The sequence below is a fragment of the Lagopus leucura genome, unplaced genomic scaffold (assembly GCF_019238085.1).
Source record: "Lagopus leucura isolate 7727_CA_CO unplaced genomic scaffold, USGS_WTPT01 Super-Scaffold_100026, whole genome shotgun sequence".
In the NCBI taxonomy this organism is placed as follows: Eukaryota; Metazoa; Chordata; class Aves; order Galliformes; family Phasianidae; genus Lagopus; species Lagopus leucura.
Window position 1 is genome coordinate 6,461,898 of NW_024962277.1, and position 13,862 is coordinate 6,475,759.

At 40.7% G+C, this 13,862-nt stretch overlaps 1 protein-coding gene across 1 annotated transcript; it reads right to left on the reverse strand.

Moving 5' to 3' along the window:
• Window positions 1-1,269: 1,269 nt before the first annotated feature.
• Window positions 1,270-12,201, reverse strand: LOC122184984 (haloacid dehalogenase-like hydrolase domain-containing 5). The gene is made up of 8 exons (XM_042880411.1): window positions 12,070-12,201; window positions 10,411-10,620; window positions 9,878-9,990; window positions 8,548-8,641; window positions 7,308-7,341; window positions 6,270-6,444; window positions 4,378-4,566; window positions 1,270-3,554 (listed from the first exon to the last, which is right to left on the reverse strand). The coding sequence occupies exons 1-8, from the start codon at window positions 12,199-12,201 to the stop codon at window positions 3,155-3,157; spliced, it is 1,347 nt and encodes a 448-aa protein (XP_042736345.1). The 3' UTR covers window positions 1,270-3,154.
• Window positions 12,202-13,862: the final 1,661 nt, after the last annotated feature.

Consider the following 13,862-nt stretch of genomic DNA (forward strand, 5'->3'; position numbering starts at 1 on the left):
GGGAAGCGCGATTAACCCACAGCCAGCGGTACCGACAGGCGCACGGCACCCAGCTCAAAAGTGCAGGCGTGCTGCAAAGCCGATGGTTCCTTTCTTCACATTTAAGAGTTCCAAGATGTGACATATGTTTTATTTTAAATCAAGGTTTTGTTTTTTTTGTTTTTTTAAATATATGGATGGAGAAATATCTTAAAATGTGTTTTAAGCATCACACTCCTCAAACTTTAACTCCTTAAATTCCTCAAAAATACTCCCAAAGAAAAAGATACGAAACTGAAGAGCATACATGACAGGAGTTTAAAATACTGCAAATTCACATTAGTAAAAAGCACAGGACTTATTCTTCAGAGGTTGCTTTGGAGGGTTCTTTTTTTTACAGAAAATGCTCAAATATAGAAAATTCCACCAGTGCAGAAATGAAGGACAAGTTCTAACGACGGAAACTTCACCACAACCCCCAGCATTTGCTAACAGTGACTTTGCTGTGTTACTCCAGAGCATCTCGGGCCACCTGCATTTCCAACAGGACATTTTAGCCTTGAAAGAAGTGCTGTCACACCCAGCAGTGCGGCCAAACACACCAAACACAACACGTGGGACGTGCTGCCAATTTCAGTGAGGTAAGCACTGAAGCTCAAAACACATCAAAAGAATACAAGTGAAAATCCACGTAGGAGGACAAAGAGAGAAAAAGTTAACACAGTTTGAGACTTCTCTCAACAAACCTGATATTCATTCATCTCGCACTTCACTGGTTAGACAGAACATTTTACCATGCTGGTTTTCACTTTACGCATTACCTTTCAAGTAATGGAAACATTTCTTCTACAGAGTTCCACATTTAACTCATTTACCAATGTACCAATTTACCACGTTAAAGCATCACTTCTAACAGACAGTGTTACCCATTGCATTATTGACTCTGATGCAATGTTCTATGACACGCTGAAGGAAAGTCTCACCTGCACCACTTCTTGAGTTAACAAGATACAACATTCAAAGGAGAAGTCTGCCAGTGTAGCATCTTCACTTGTACAACATGGAACAAGCCTAGCTAGCTAGCACACTGTGGCCAGTGCTTTAGTATGCCAACAGTTCTTTCAAGTTTTACAGTAATTCCAATATATAGGTCATCCTTGTTCATCATCCGTGGCACCAACTGCCTATATTTTGTTTTGTGCTGACAGATAAATGACAACTGATGCTGAAATGTTCATGCTTATCTGGGGGGGAATAAAAGGAGAAAAATAAAAGGAGAAAAACAGTGCCTTCTTCATCAACTTCCACATTTTTATTCCCTGCTTCACTGAAAGTCTGAAACGGGTTCCAGTAAGAAAGAATTCAGCAATGTGCTTCAATACTGAAACAACACAACTCTGGTTATCCTGATGTCTTACAAAACCTTAACAACATTCTTTACTTAAAAACATTTGGCATGCTTCGTAAGTAGTTGGCATATTACAGAAAAGAGAGAAAGAAATTGACACATTCACTTGCTGCAACAGTAAGAAAGGTAAGAATGGACTGCTGTAATAGTTTTCCAGTGAATAAAAACAAAATACAATATTTGGAACAGTGTCCTTAAACTTAAAACCCTGCATCCAGCAAGGTATGTTGAAAGCTACTTATGAAACATGAGTGAATTAATCAACAATCCTGACAGTAGTGGAAGTGACTGGAGTGGCATGCAAACAAAAAACACAACAAAAGCCTGACTTAATGGCAGCACTGTTGCTCTCTTCATGACATGAAGAGTACTCAGATTTTGATTTCAGGATAATAAGCAGCATAGAAGTTGGCCAGGACATCATTTCTCCTTACCCCACCAGCTGAGAATGTTTGTAAGGCAGCATTCTGCTTCTGCAAGAACTCTGGAAGACTCTCAGATTTGTTGTACCATTTCTTATTTCTGAAACAAAACAGATCCCACACCTCACTAGTCCTAAGGTGATTTTACATGATACTTCCATGTAAGTTGACTTCATTTTTAAGCATTTAATTGACTTATGTTTTCCAAGCAATATGGGACAGACACACAGCTTATCTCAAGTGTTATCTCAGTGTGTTATAACCAACACAGAAGACATTTTCAAATACATCTTTTGGATTAAAATGGTTAGAAGTATTTTATAAAAATAAGTTTTTTAAAAAATGAACAATTATAAAAATCCATGAACCAAACACATAACATTGACACAAGACAAAGCATATTACACTCGAGGGCAGTCAGCTACCACAGTGGTACAAAGCTTCAAGTAAACTAGTAGGCACTTTTTGCCCAAACAGCAGTCACTCATTCAGTGGAGAAGCCCAGGTGAAATGCCCAAAACAATTTCCAAAATTACCCACAGAAGTGCAAATAAAAAGGCAACAACGAAAAAGCCAGGTGTTACACCACACAGGACACTCACTATTTGCTGCTTTCCCTGTATGACTGTTCAGTTAGCAGGAGTTCCAAAATTTCTGTTAACAACTCAGCCTTCATCAGCTTATACTGGCGTTTCTTTTAAGGGTTTACGTGTCAGAGCATAGCAGCAATGCAGGTCCAGATACATTGGAAAACAGATAAAAAGAAAGGCTGCATGGTTACATCTGAGTGAGTACAGACACAGAATATTCTCGAATTCAACTTTTATGTGAAGCAACATATTTGAAAGAATGCTCATCTTTTGCAGAATACTTACTGTGCTCTATATCAAACAATTTGTAATTATGTGATTGACCCAGTCTCACTATCAAAAACCTCCAATAACTAGAAGGTAAATCTTTCAAGAAAGAAAAGAATGAATGGTCACACAGGAATTCAAGGACTGATAAAACATAAGCAATTATGAAAAATAACTATTGGAATACCTAAAATAATGAATAACATCCAAATAAAGAACAGCTAAAGCAATAAATTAGTTTGAAATACTTTTAAAGTATTATTTATACTTATATAATCTTAAAGAATTTTAAAGATTTTTTTTAATTTATATAGTCTTATACTAAGTATATTAAGCACATTAATCTACTTTCATACTTTATAGTACTATATGTTAAAAAGTAAAAAAAAAAAAAAAAAAAAAAAAAAGCAGTTTGTGGCATGATTTTAAAGCACAGTTTTGGGGAAGACAAGTGTAACATTGAGGAGTCCTGAAGAAATCATGTCACGTCAATTAGGAGCAAAGTTCTCCAACTGGAAGATCAGGTCTACAGCAGCATTAACATCTGGTACCACATGATCTGGTTCTACTAAACCAGGATCAAACCTAAAATCTCTGTGGCCATGGAATATCGTTTCAGTTCTGCTCTCCTTGGTATCCAAGGGTACCTCTGTGTGAGGGTTGTAAACCCCAGTACAAACCAGAACAGACCTGCAGTGCGTAGCAGCAGAGGATGCCAGTTCATTCTCCCAGCTGTTGGCTATTTCATCATCCTGAGAGAGAGCAGCAGACCCTTTGCCACCAGCAACTTTGGCCTGAATCCATGTTTTTGAGCCTTTTCTGGAATTCTTCTCTTCGAGATAGCGATTGTAAAGGTTAGCACCATAGACATCAGTCATGAGATTATCTCTGGAAATACAAATAGTACTTCAGTCAGCAGCACAATTTTAGTTCTCCAAGTGTATGAAAGGACATCAAGGTTTTAACTATGTATTCTGCATTTTCCATAACTTAGTGTGGAATTATTTACACAGGAGAAAATCCAGTCATATAGCAATTTTATTATGCAGTTTCATTAACCGTGACATTTAATAGGAGTGAAAATTCTCCGCACTGAGACTTCCAGACCTGGGATAGGGTGAAGGGAAAGCAAGGACAGCTATTAGCAGTCCATTAATAAGGTTATATTTCCAAGCATCTTGGAGATTCTGGAACAATCCTTGATAAAACACAGCTTTATCTCATTCTATTAAAATGATTCTACAATGTCACTCACTGCACACATAGTTGTATATGACCAAGTTCAATTACACCTCAAATCAACTCTAGCTCCAACATTCCTTAAAATGTCATGTCATACTTATAATACTTAAATATTTAAAATGTCATACTCAAAGCTTGTGGTTATTATACCACTAAGTTAAAGAAAACAAAACAACCCCTCACAAACTTTTTGTTAAAGGCTCAAAGAGCATTTTAAATAAATTAATAAGAAACATAAATCCTCCCTTTCATACTTGCACAGAAATGGTACATACATCTAAGAATCAAGTGGAAGGCTAGAAACAGCGAGGCATGAAAACACCTAGGTACAACACAGTGCTAACCATTTTCAGTTGCCCCAGCAGTGACATAATGGGCCTAACCATACAAAGAGTTGTGTGTTTTTATTTTTCAGTATTTATCTTGAAAGTAATTTCTTGATGTATTCATTAGACTTATAATTTCTTACCCAACTGCATAAAGAGTTAGAATGGGTTGCTTCCACTGTCTTTCTGCTGCTTGAGCTCTGATAAGGTAATCTGCATACTGATAGGTCAATTCACTAGGCTTGCCCATTAAGGCCTCATATTTCAGATCTTTGCCAGTAATCTTCTTGTAGATGTTTTCCAAACAAACCATGAATGTCCCATGCCCAAACCTAAGAAGATGGAAAGATATGTGACAAACCAAATTACATCAAGCACACAGAAAAAAAACAAGACCTTTTTTATTTCATTATCTGTTGCGAGTCAATTCCTGTTACTATGAGATTTCTCTCCATTTGCATGCAGCATACCCACAGCTTTTTCAATAATAATTAAGTGCTGATTAGCTAACCCATAAAGATAATAATGAAGAAAACATAATTGTTCCAATTATGTTTTATGTTCTTATTGGTTTCAAAAACATATTTGTAATGGTGTTGCATGCATTTACACAGATCTGATCATTTATAGAAGGGACACGCTTAGAAAAAATGCCTAGGCTGTGATCTGCTCTTTGCAGTGACTGAACAGAAGCAGCTGAAATAACAAAGAGGAGAAACGGAAAAGGAAAGTCAGAAACCAACAGGAGGAAAGTTATTCTGTTTTTAAAAACAAGAGTATACCAAAATGCAGTCTATAATGTGAAAACAAAAACTTCGTTGGTTTCTCTCAAGAAGAGATGCAAAAAATCATGGAACAAATTAACACTGCACCAAGCTGCTGATAACTCAATTTATTTGCTCAAGCAAGGTGCGAGCAGCAAGTGATGCAGCTCATCAACCAAGGCAGTAAAATAGTAAAAGACATAATTTCATAACCAAAAAAGCAGCTTTACATCATTAGTGAAATCAGCATGTGGAATTAGGCATGAACTAATACATATCACTTCATTCACCCTCTCCACCCTGTTCATTGTTTCAAGAAATCTGAATAAATCAGCATAAAGTTATTTCCAGTAAACACTAACAGCAGTTTAAAACCACATGCTCAGGGAGTCACTTTCCAACAGACAAAGCAACAAACTCGAAGGAAAAAGCAAACTTTATTTCAGTTTTAATACTGGATCTTACCTGAGGAACACTACTGGAAATATGCCTCTTAATTCTTTTACACATTATACACACACACTCTCATCACCTTACTCTAGCTGAACTAGCATACACACATAGTTTGCTAATGTTAGATGTGGTCTTCATAACCAACTAGGAATATCTGACAAGATCACCTACCTGAGATCAAACCCGTTATCAGGTCACAATAATAACAATTTCTATTTCAGTGTATGTTCACATTTTACACTGAGGGGGAAGGTAGGGGAAATAAACACGTTAAAGAACTGCCTTCTGTTAAAGTCAAAATAAAACACTCTCAGAGATCATGCCATCCTGTCCTATGTGTTCTATTCATTTTTTCCTATGTTCCTTTACACTATATTGTCTTCAGCTCCAGAACTCATTGCTTTTAGCTAGCGTGACAATTCTTCACCCTGCCAGAAACTGTAAGTTGGAAAATACAAAAACAAACCAAAAAAAAAAGTACCTAATTAAATGAAACTTTAGATTTGAATTTTTCTTCCCTTTGGACAAACTCTAAGCCTTCAAGCTCTCTTTTGTGAGTGGGGAAACAAAAAAGTTGACGTCATAAAAGCAGTCTTATCTCCAGCAACTGATTTCCTGGATACAATGACACATGTAGTAATAAGGCAGTATTTGCTGACAGCACACTGCTTTTGAAATGTTGTATTTGAATCTGAGATCTACCATAAAGCCATATAAAAATGCTGTATGGAAATACTGACTATTAATTGTACTAAAGAAGTGAGGAAAAACCTAAGATGTCACATGGCATACCTGTACGGTGTTATAGCTGCACTTACCTTGGAGACTGTGCTTCAGCTACCCACATTAGATCCATATTACAAGCAAGTACAGGTATCTGAGGGTAATTTTCATGGTGATATGGATTTCCTGGGTAGCCACTGGTCAGCAAAACATCTATTATAAGCTGAAGGTTGGTTTCCCATCTGACAGGCTCCCCAAACAAAATGACAGCTATAAAACCAAGAAATACATAACAGAGTTAGCAGGGCACCATACCTCTGATACAAGCTTGGTTTAACAAGGCTGAACATTAATTTGATTTAAAGGTGACAAAATGAAATACCTGCATAATGTTTTAATGTTTCCTGCTCTTTCACAAAAGAATATCAGAAGTAACAAAGCTCCCAATGCAAAATCTAGAAGTTTAAGAAATTCATTGATTCTTTGCAATGGCCAGATTGTTCCACAGCACAAAATGTTAACTTATAAATTATACTTCTAAGTCCTCTGTACCTCTGTGAACTCTCTAAGTTCATGTACAGTATTGAAATAATCCATCAGTAATGTTACTTTGTTCATGTTAAAACAGGATTTGGATGCTGTTTCTACACAATTTTCTAGTCTCCAAAAATCAAGGCACTTTTATTTTAATCCTTGGCTAGTTTCTATTTTAATGTTTTCTTCAGACAAGATTCAGCCAAGATATGATATGCTGAAACAAGATACTTCTCACTCTACAGCTCTCAGGTCACCCTCCTGAAATCAAGACCAGTTATTTCTGAACATGTCAACTCATTCTTAATATTTAAAAGGAATTCAGTAACAGCCTGCTAAAGTAAGATAGAAGAGGAAAACAGACCTCTCCTTCCTTTGGAAACTTTAAAAACACATGACTGAAAACTGTACACATAAAACAGTTTTTTCACACCTTATACATTCTGTATCAATAACAGATGTCACCAATGAGGAAGCTTTAGAAATGTCTCAGCCAACTTCCCAATATGACCAGTATGAAAATAAATTCTAACGATAATGAAAAGTATAATATATCCCTCTATTAAGGGATAGTTACAAATTAAGTAAACATAACTGACCTTCAATCTTGGGAAGCTCCACAGCAGAGGGGTACTGAAATAAGAAAAAAAGTGAAAGTTTTCTGCAAGATTAAACATCTGCTACTATTTCAAGAGAATAAAATTCAAGTACAGTTCCCACAGCTGCCTTCCACAACACTGAAAGGAAATGCACTATTTTGGTGCAGCTACTACTCCAGCAACCAAGGCCAGTTTACTATGAAACCTGCATTTCAAGTTCTAAACCGAAATCCAGCAGCAAATGGATACCAGGCAAGTTATTGCATTCCACATTCAGAAGCTTCAGACAATTTATTCAACTACCTCTGGCAAGGCTCAGAGCCTCAGCTGATGGTTCACTTCTGCACAGAAGCATGGATGTTTATTTTTCTATAGCAGTAACACAGTCCTCCAGCATTAACAAACGATTTGAAATACCTGTTTTGAAGTACGTGCCTTTAACAGTGCTAAGAAGAAATATATTGTTAATTCATAATATATTTGCTAAAGAAACAGTTTTTACTTCGTGATCTACAGCCCATGGTGACAAAAACATGAATAGTCTCTTGAATTTCTGAATGTGCCTGGTTGAGGAGCAAGGAAAGAGATAATATAATTAAGTAATGAACTGTACGAACCATAACAAAGACCTTTCTGACTACACACAAGGGAAGAACCCCCTTATTTACTGACCCTGTATATGCACAATATACATGCATGTATTTGTGGCATATGCATTCACTTCTTTCTGAAATTCTGCAAGACTCAGTTTAAAACATGCTGCTTATGTAAACTAGCAGTAGGTACTGTTAATATTTAGATATAATTAAATAACCATACAAACAATAAAAGCAGCCTTTTGGAGAAAAGTTCATTAGCTGTAAATCATTGCAACCAAAGCAACTTCATGGCCTACAGAATCAGTTCCACAACATTCCTCTACCGGAAGAAAAAGCTTACTTCATCTTCCATGCATCTAAGGAAGCCAATAAGCCTTTTGAAATTTTGAATTAGATATCTGTAATAATCACACAACAGTGAGTTACAAAGTGCAAATACTTGTGAAGGAATTACCACTAACAGAAGGAAAACTCTGCACGGCTCTTGAAAAATGTTGCCATGAAACAAATAGAGAAGCAGGAAATAAAAGTAAAGTCACGATGCAACATAAGACAACATCACAGCTCTACAGTTCAAATATTGACCTCCACAGTTGAATGTCATCTAATGACCAAATAAAAATATTTAAACACAGACTCACCAAAACACCCGGTGCTCTGTCGTGGTCAACCACATCCAGCAGAGGGTGCTTCGCCCTCAACATCTCAATGGTGACAGGCTGGCTGAACCCAAGGCTGGGAGAACACCAGTTAAGGATGCAGAACTGCTTATATCAAAATATTTTTTTAAAAATCTGTAATTCAATTTTGACAATTAATGTTCACACGCGCTGCTTATCATCTGGTAAAACAAACTATTTGGGATTGTAAGCATTTTACCAAAGACTTTTTCTTGCATGAGATAAATGATCATTGCTTCATTTACAAAGTCCTATATGAAGTTTGAAGTCTTGACAGAAATGGAGTAGAGAGCTGGCTCAAAATACAAGATGAAAAGGAAGAAGGCACTCAACACCTGCAGTACTCCCCCAAGATTATCTTTACATAAACATAAAAAGTCAACAACTCAAGTAATTATTATAGGAAGGAAAGCTCAGTCTGTTGCAAAACAGTGGACTGACCAATAAGGTTTAACTATGCCTTGCAGGTGGATAAGGCAAATTTAGAAACATGTTTAAAAAAAAAAGAAAGGAGCAAAAAGTGAGAAAATTCCCAGATCTGCATAGTGGTACTCTTAAATACAGATATATCCCATTAATTTCAACTCACTTAAGACATAACCAAACTAAATCTGCTCATTTTGTAAAAGCAGCAGGGATGCTACTACCAATAAGACTTCCTCAATGAGTATGGAAACAACAGGCATTTAAATATATTGATTATACAAGCAGAGCCACTGGATTTTCTTTTAGAATTAACACTACGGGTTTTGTTTGAAAATAAGATTATCCCCTGTAAAAATGCTATCTAACAAATTGGCTGCTTATTTGCTGCATTCAATCTTATCACACTCTTCTCTCTTAACATCCCTAACAAACCTGAGCAGGCTGACCTGAAGAATGATAACAGGAAACGAAAGAACAGAAAGAATAAATTCAGGCTCTGAAATACCATTTCTAAGATAAGGCTAACTATATGATTTACTGCAGAGTACTGAAGGATGCCATGTTCTCATCCTCAAGAGAACACAAACCCTTATGCCAAAGGCTCACTACATGTACATAAGACAAAGAAATAATGGTCATTTTTCCTTCCTAATTAAAGACATGTAATAGCAATATGAAAAAGCGTAGAAGAAATTGAAGCAAAAATCAACCACCAACCATTTTCAAAACTTAAATTTGACATTATGAACTAAAGTAGCTAATTAGTGAACTCTCAATACTAAATTTGTAGTGCTAAAATATTTGGTCTGAACTTGATTAAGGAAAATACTCCAACGGAAAGTTTATTTTGTCCTTTTAAAGATACTCCTGAGCAATATCAAGCAGTGGTCCTTGTCCAGATACAAGAACACATTTTGGATGATAACGTTTGAACATCCGCAGCGGGCTGTGAGACATCATCACTTGGTCTTGTGAAATCTGTTTGGAATTTAAAAACAAAGAGAAGCATATTGCTTTTCAGAGAAGTTATTTATACATAGATTTAATTAACAGATATGCATATTCTACAAATTACAAACCAATCATACATGTCAACATAAAACCCTGTCGTATCATTTCTTCCTAATATTCACAGCTAAAGTACTGATAGTTCCAGAAAAAAAGACATAACTACACCACTAATTCACAACCCTTCCAGCTTCCACAGTTCCTCTATTCAGCACAAACACAAGGTTCTCTAAATTCATTTAGTAAACAGATGGGGACAGAAAACTCAGAAATGCTCTGGTTTTAATTATGGTGCTAAAACAAAAACTCATTGAGCAGCACGTAATGGAAAATCGTGCGTTAGATGCATTCACCAAAAGTAAGAAAATACGTAGGATTTAGGCTACTCACTGGAACTCCCAGTACATGGGACAGCTGATCTGCTTTCTTCTGGCGAAGGCAATCCCCTGCATTGGTGACAAATACTACAGGCACCAAGAACTGGCCCTGAGAGTTAACCAGCTTCTGAAAGGCTGTTTTTGCAGCAGGTATTGGAGTCTTTCCTCGTACCAGCACACCGTCAATGTCAAAAAGAAACCCAAAGGATGGCAGCACATTCAGCTGTGAGAAGGAAGAGAAAAGCAGGAGTGCATTAATTGTCCATACACACACATTTGATAAAAAGTACAGTACCTGAAGCTCAGTTAAAACACACACTTCCACAGGGAAGGAATGGATCTTTTATTGTGCACTTCTTAATGTGTCTTACAGGCACGTGCTGCAACACTACAGCTTGCTTCTCCTTATCCACAGACCCATGAGTTCTGCCCAGTCTGTGTGGTTTCAGAGACCAGAACAAACTGAGGTAAGGTGGTAAAATGAGGGGCAAGATGCCAGTGAGCCCGTTTCTGATTTCACTTGACCTGGGAGCCAAAAGGCAATTTTAATGCAGAGAATACTGACAGAAACCACTAAAAGCAACAAGAAATGGAAACGTTTCAGGAGCAGGCAGGGGTTTATTGCACACACTGCACAGACTCCTCCCTTACAAGACAACCAGGTGCTGGAACTGTTCCTGCTGCCACTCGTCCTCTTTGCGTTCCCTAGCCCTGCTACAGCTATCTGTTCCTGGCCCTCATACAGTACTTCAGCAATTCCTAGTTCTGTACGTAGCACACTAATGCCTGCTGTTAAAGCTGGCACTTCATTAAAGCTGTTACTGAGAATTTTAACTCTCTGTCTTTAAATAAGTGAAAAACTGGGTTCATCGGCCCACAAGGATCATAACCAGCTGGGTGAGGCAGGGCTGCCCATGGACAGTACTTTTACCACACCAGGTTAGAAGGGACACAACAGAAGGAACCAAGCTTCACTCCTCTGCCAGCCCTGAAACAGAGTCCAGGGCTTCAGGATTAACACGGACTGAGAGAATAAGGGCCAGTGCTAAGCGTGACAGCGAGAACCGGGGGGGAATGACTGCAGGCAATGGAGCCGGAACAGCATTTGCTGCTGAAGCTCTCTGAAAGGACAGACTGACAGAACCCAGCCCAAAGGCACCTTGCCTTCCGAAGCAGCGCTTCACTCCCCATCGATTATTCATCTGACGCATTTCCCACAGCCGGGCACAGCGCTGACACGGACAACATGGACACCGCCGTCCGTGGCTGCCGGCCGAGCCTCGACGAGCGCTTCCCTAAAACCGCGACTCAGAGCACGTCTGCCTACCCACGAGTTCCCCTATAGAGCCCAACCTAACGAAGTCAGTGCCTTAAAAGCACCGCGGTATCACTGACATATCCGCGCCGCTTGCCGCTTGGAGTTCCGCACACGAGCTCCCGCGGACAGCCCTGTTTTCTCCCTTCCGTAACCGCAGCCCTTCGCTTTAGGGCACAGCAAACACCCGTCCCACGTGCCGCACAGCGAACGGCGCCCGGCAGAACGCAGAACCCGCCCCGCGGCCGCCGTTCCCCACGTTCCGCACTTCCGCCCGGCGCCGTTTCGGTTTCGTTCCGGCGCGCCCCGCCCCGCGCAGCGCCCGGCCGAGCCCTGCCCTGCCCTCTCCTCTCCTACCTTCCCGCCGTTCCCCGCAGCCGTCGCCGTGCCGCCGCGCCGCCCTCCGAACGCCGACAGCCAGGGAGGCCGCCCCACCGCGCCGCCCCCGAGCGGCCCCGGCAGCCCGCGGAGCGGCAGCGCCCAGCGCATGGCGGAGCTGCACGAGCGGCCGCGCCGCCGCCGCCCCGGCTTCAAAGCCCGGCCCCGCCCCGCGGAAGGCCCCGCCCAGCCCCGAGCCGCGGGGACACCGCCCGCACGGCGCCGGCAGAACCGCGGCCACCGCCACGGGAAACAGCGGCACGGCGCGGCAACTCCACCGGGAACGGCGCGTCTCTTCTGTAACAACAGCGGCACGCGTCCCGGCGCTTCGGGGTCACCGCCCTTCGAAAAAGAAGCACATCGCATCTGTACGGGGCACTGCGGTACCTCGGATGCAGGACCGGCATCGCGGCACTTCCCGGCGACAGGACTGAAACGCGAGGAGCCAAACAGCGCTACCAGGGGCTGGGTACCCCGCAGTGCTGTCGGCTAACGCGCGTCAAGCAGATCCGCTCAGTCCCGGCACCGCACCCTGAGCCGTTCTTCCCACCAACCCCTCAGATTGAAGGGACAAACGGAGCTCCGGGGCCCACACGGCTCTGATGCAGCAGGTGGCAGGAATGAAACAAAGCCAGTGCGTTTCTGAAACACAACAGCATGAGCAGAGCGCTGTGGTGAACAGAGCAACTCAAGCACTACAGAGATCATTCCTTCACGGTCTGGGCTTGTTGTGGATCCTGCACAACGCAGAACTCCACAACACAAAAGCACATGCTCACACACACACAGCGATCATCATCACCCAGGCACAGTCAAAGCTGAGCTGCTGCACCAGTGGTAGTTAGAAGCCCACTACATCCACATCTCTAAGTCCAGCTGCACACCCAAAGCAGCAATTAGCGCAGAGCCTGTGCACCATTCTGTTTGCCAAGCCAAACTGCTAGTTCAGGTTCATGGCTACAGCAACTTGCCAGCAGCCTAACAGCCTGCAAAGCCAGCACTATGCAGGTATTGCTAGAGGTCACTGCTGAGAAATGACTACGGCACAATTTGTTGGCTCAGACATGCTGAAGAACATTCCTCATGCAGTGCTGCAGTGTTTCGCAGCCTGCACTGCACAGCTCCACACTGCGTTTTTATATATATATTCCATTTCTGTGTTGGTCAATGGAAATAAGCATTTGCTTCAACAACTTCTGTCCCATTACATTGGTCCTGCTCAGAGCTGTCAGCTACTCTTTCGAACATGAATACAATTACTATCTTGTTTTAAACTTTTCCTCATTCTTCCTGAATATTCATTTTTATGCCACTTCTCATTACTTTGTCCCAAATCTCTGTCTGTCCCTTTTCTTTCATGCTTATGGTGACAGAAGAATCAACCACAGGTGTGCATAAACTCCCAAACCACAGCAGGCCATAAAATCTAGTGGGTTTATTCCCCGCTAAGTCTAGCTTGGTTATCTGCAGAGCATAACAAGTTTTGCATTTTTCTTACATTTCACCAGAAGTCATTGTACTGAACAACAAAAAAATACAGCCTACTAGAAGCATGGTTGCAAAGGTTACAAGTGAGCTTTAACTCTAACTGCCTTTTTGGCAAGCCCATTAGGCAGTTCCAGTTTGCTTTTTATTTTATATTTCAGAGAATCACAGAACTGTAGGGGTTGGAAGGGACCTCCAGAGATCATTGAGTCCAACCCCCCTGCCAAAGCAGGTTCTGTACACCAGGTAGGGAACCTACAAAGGTTCCCCTTTTTGTCATACTGTGG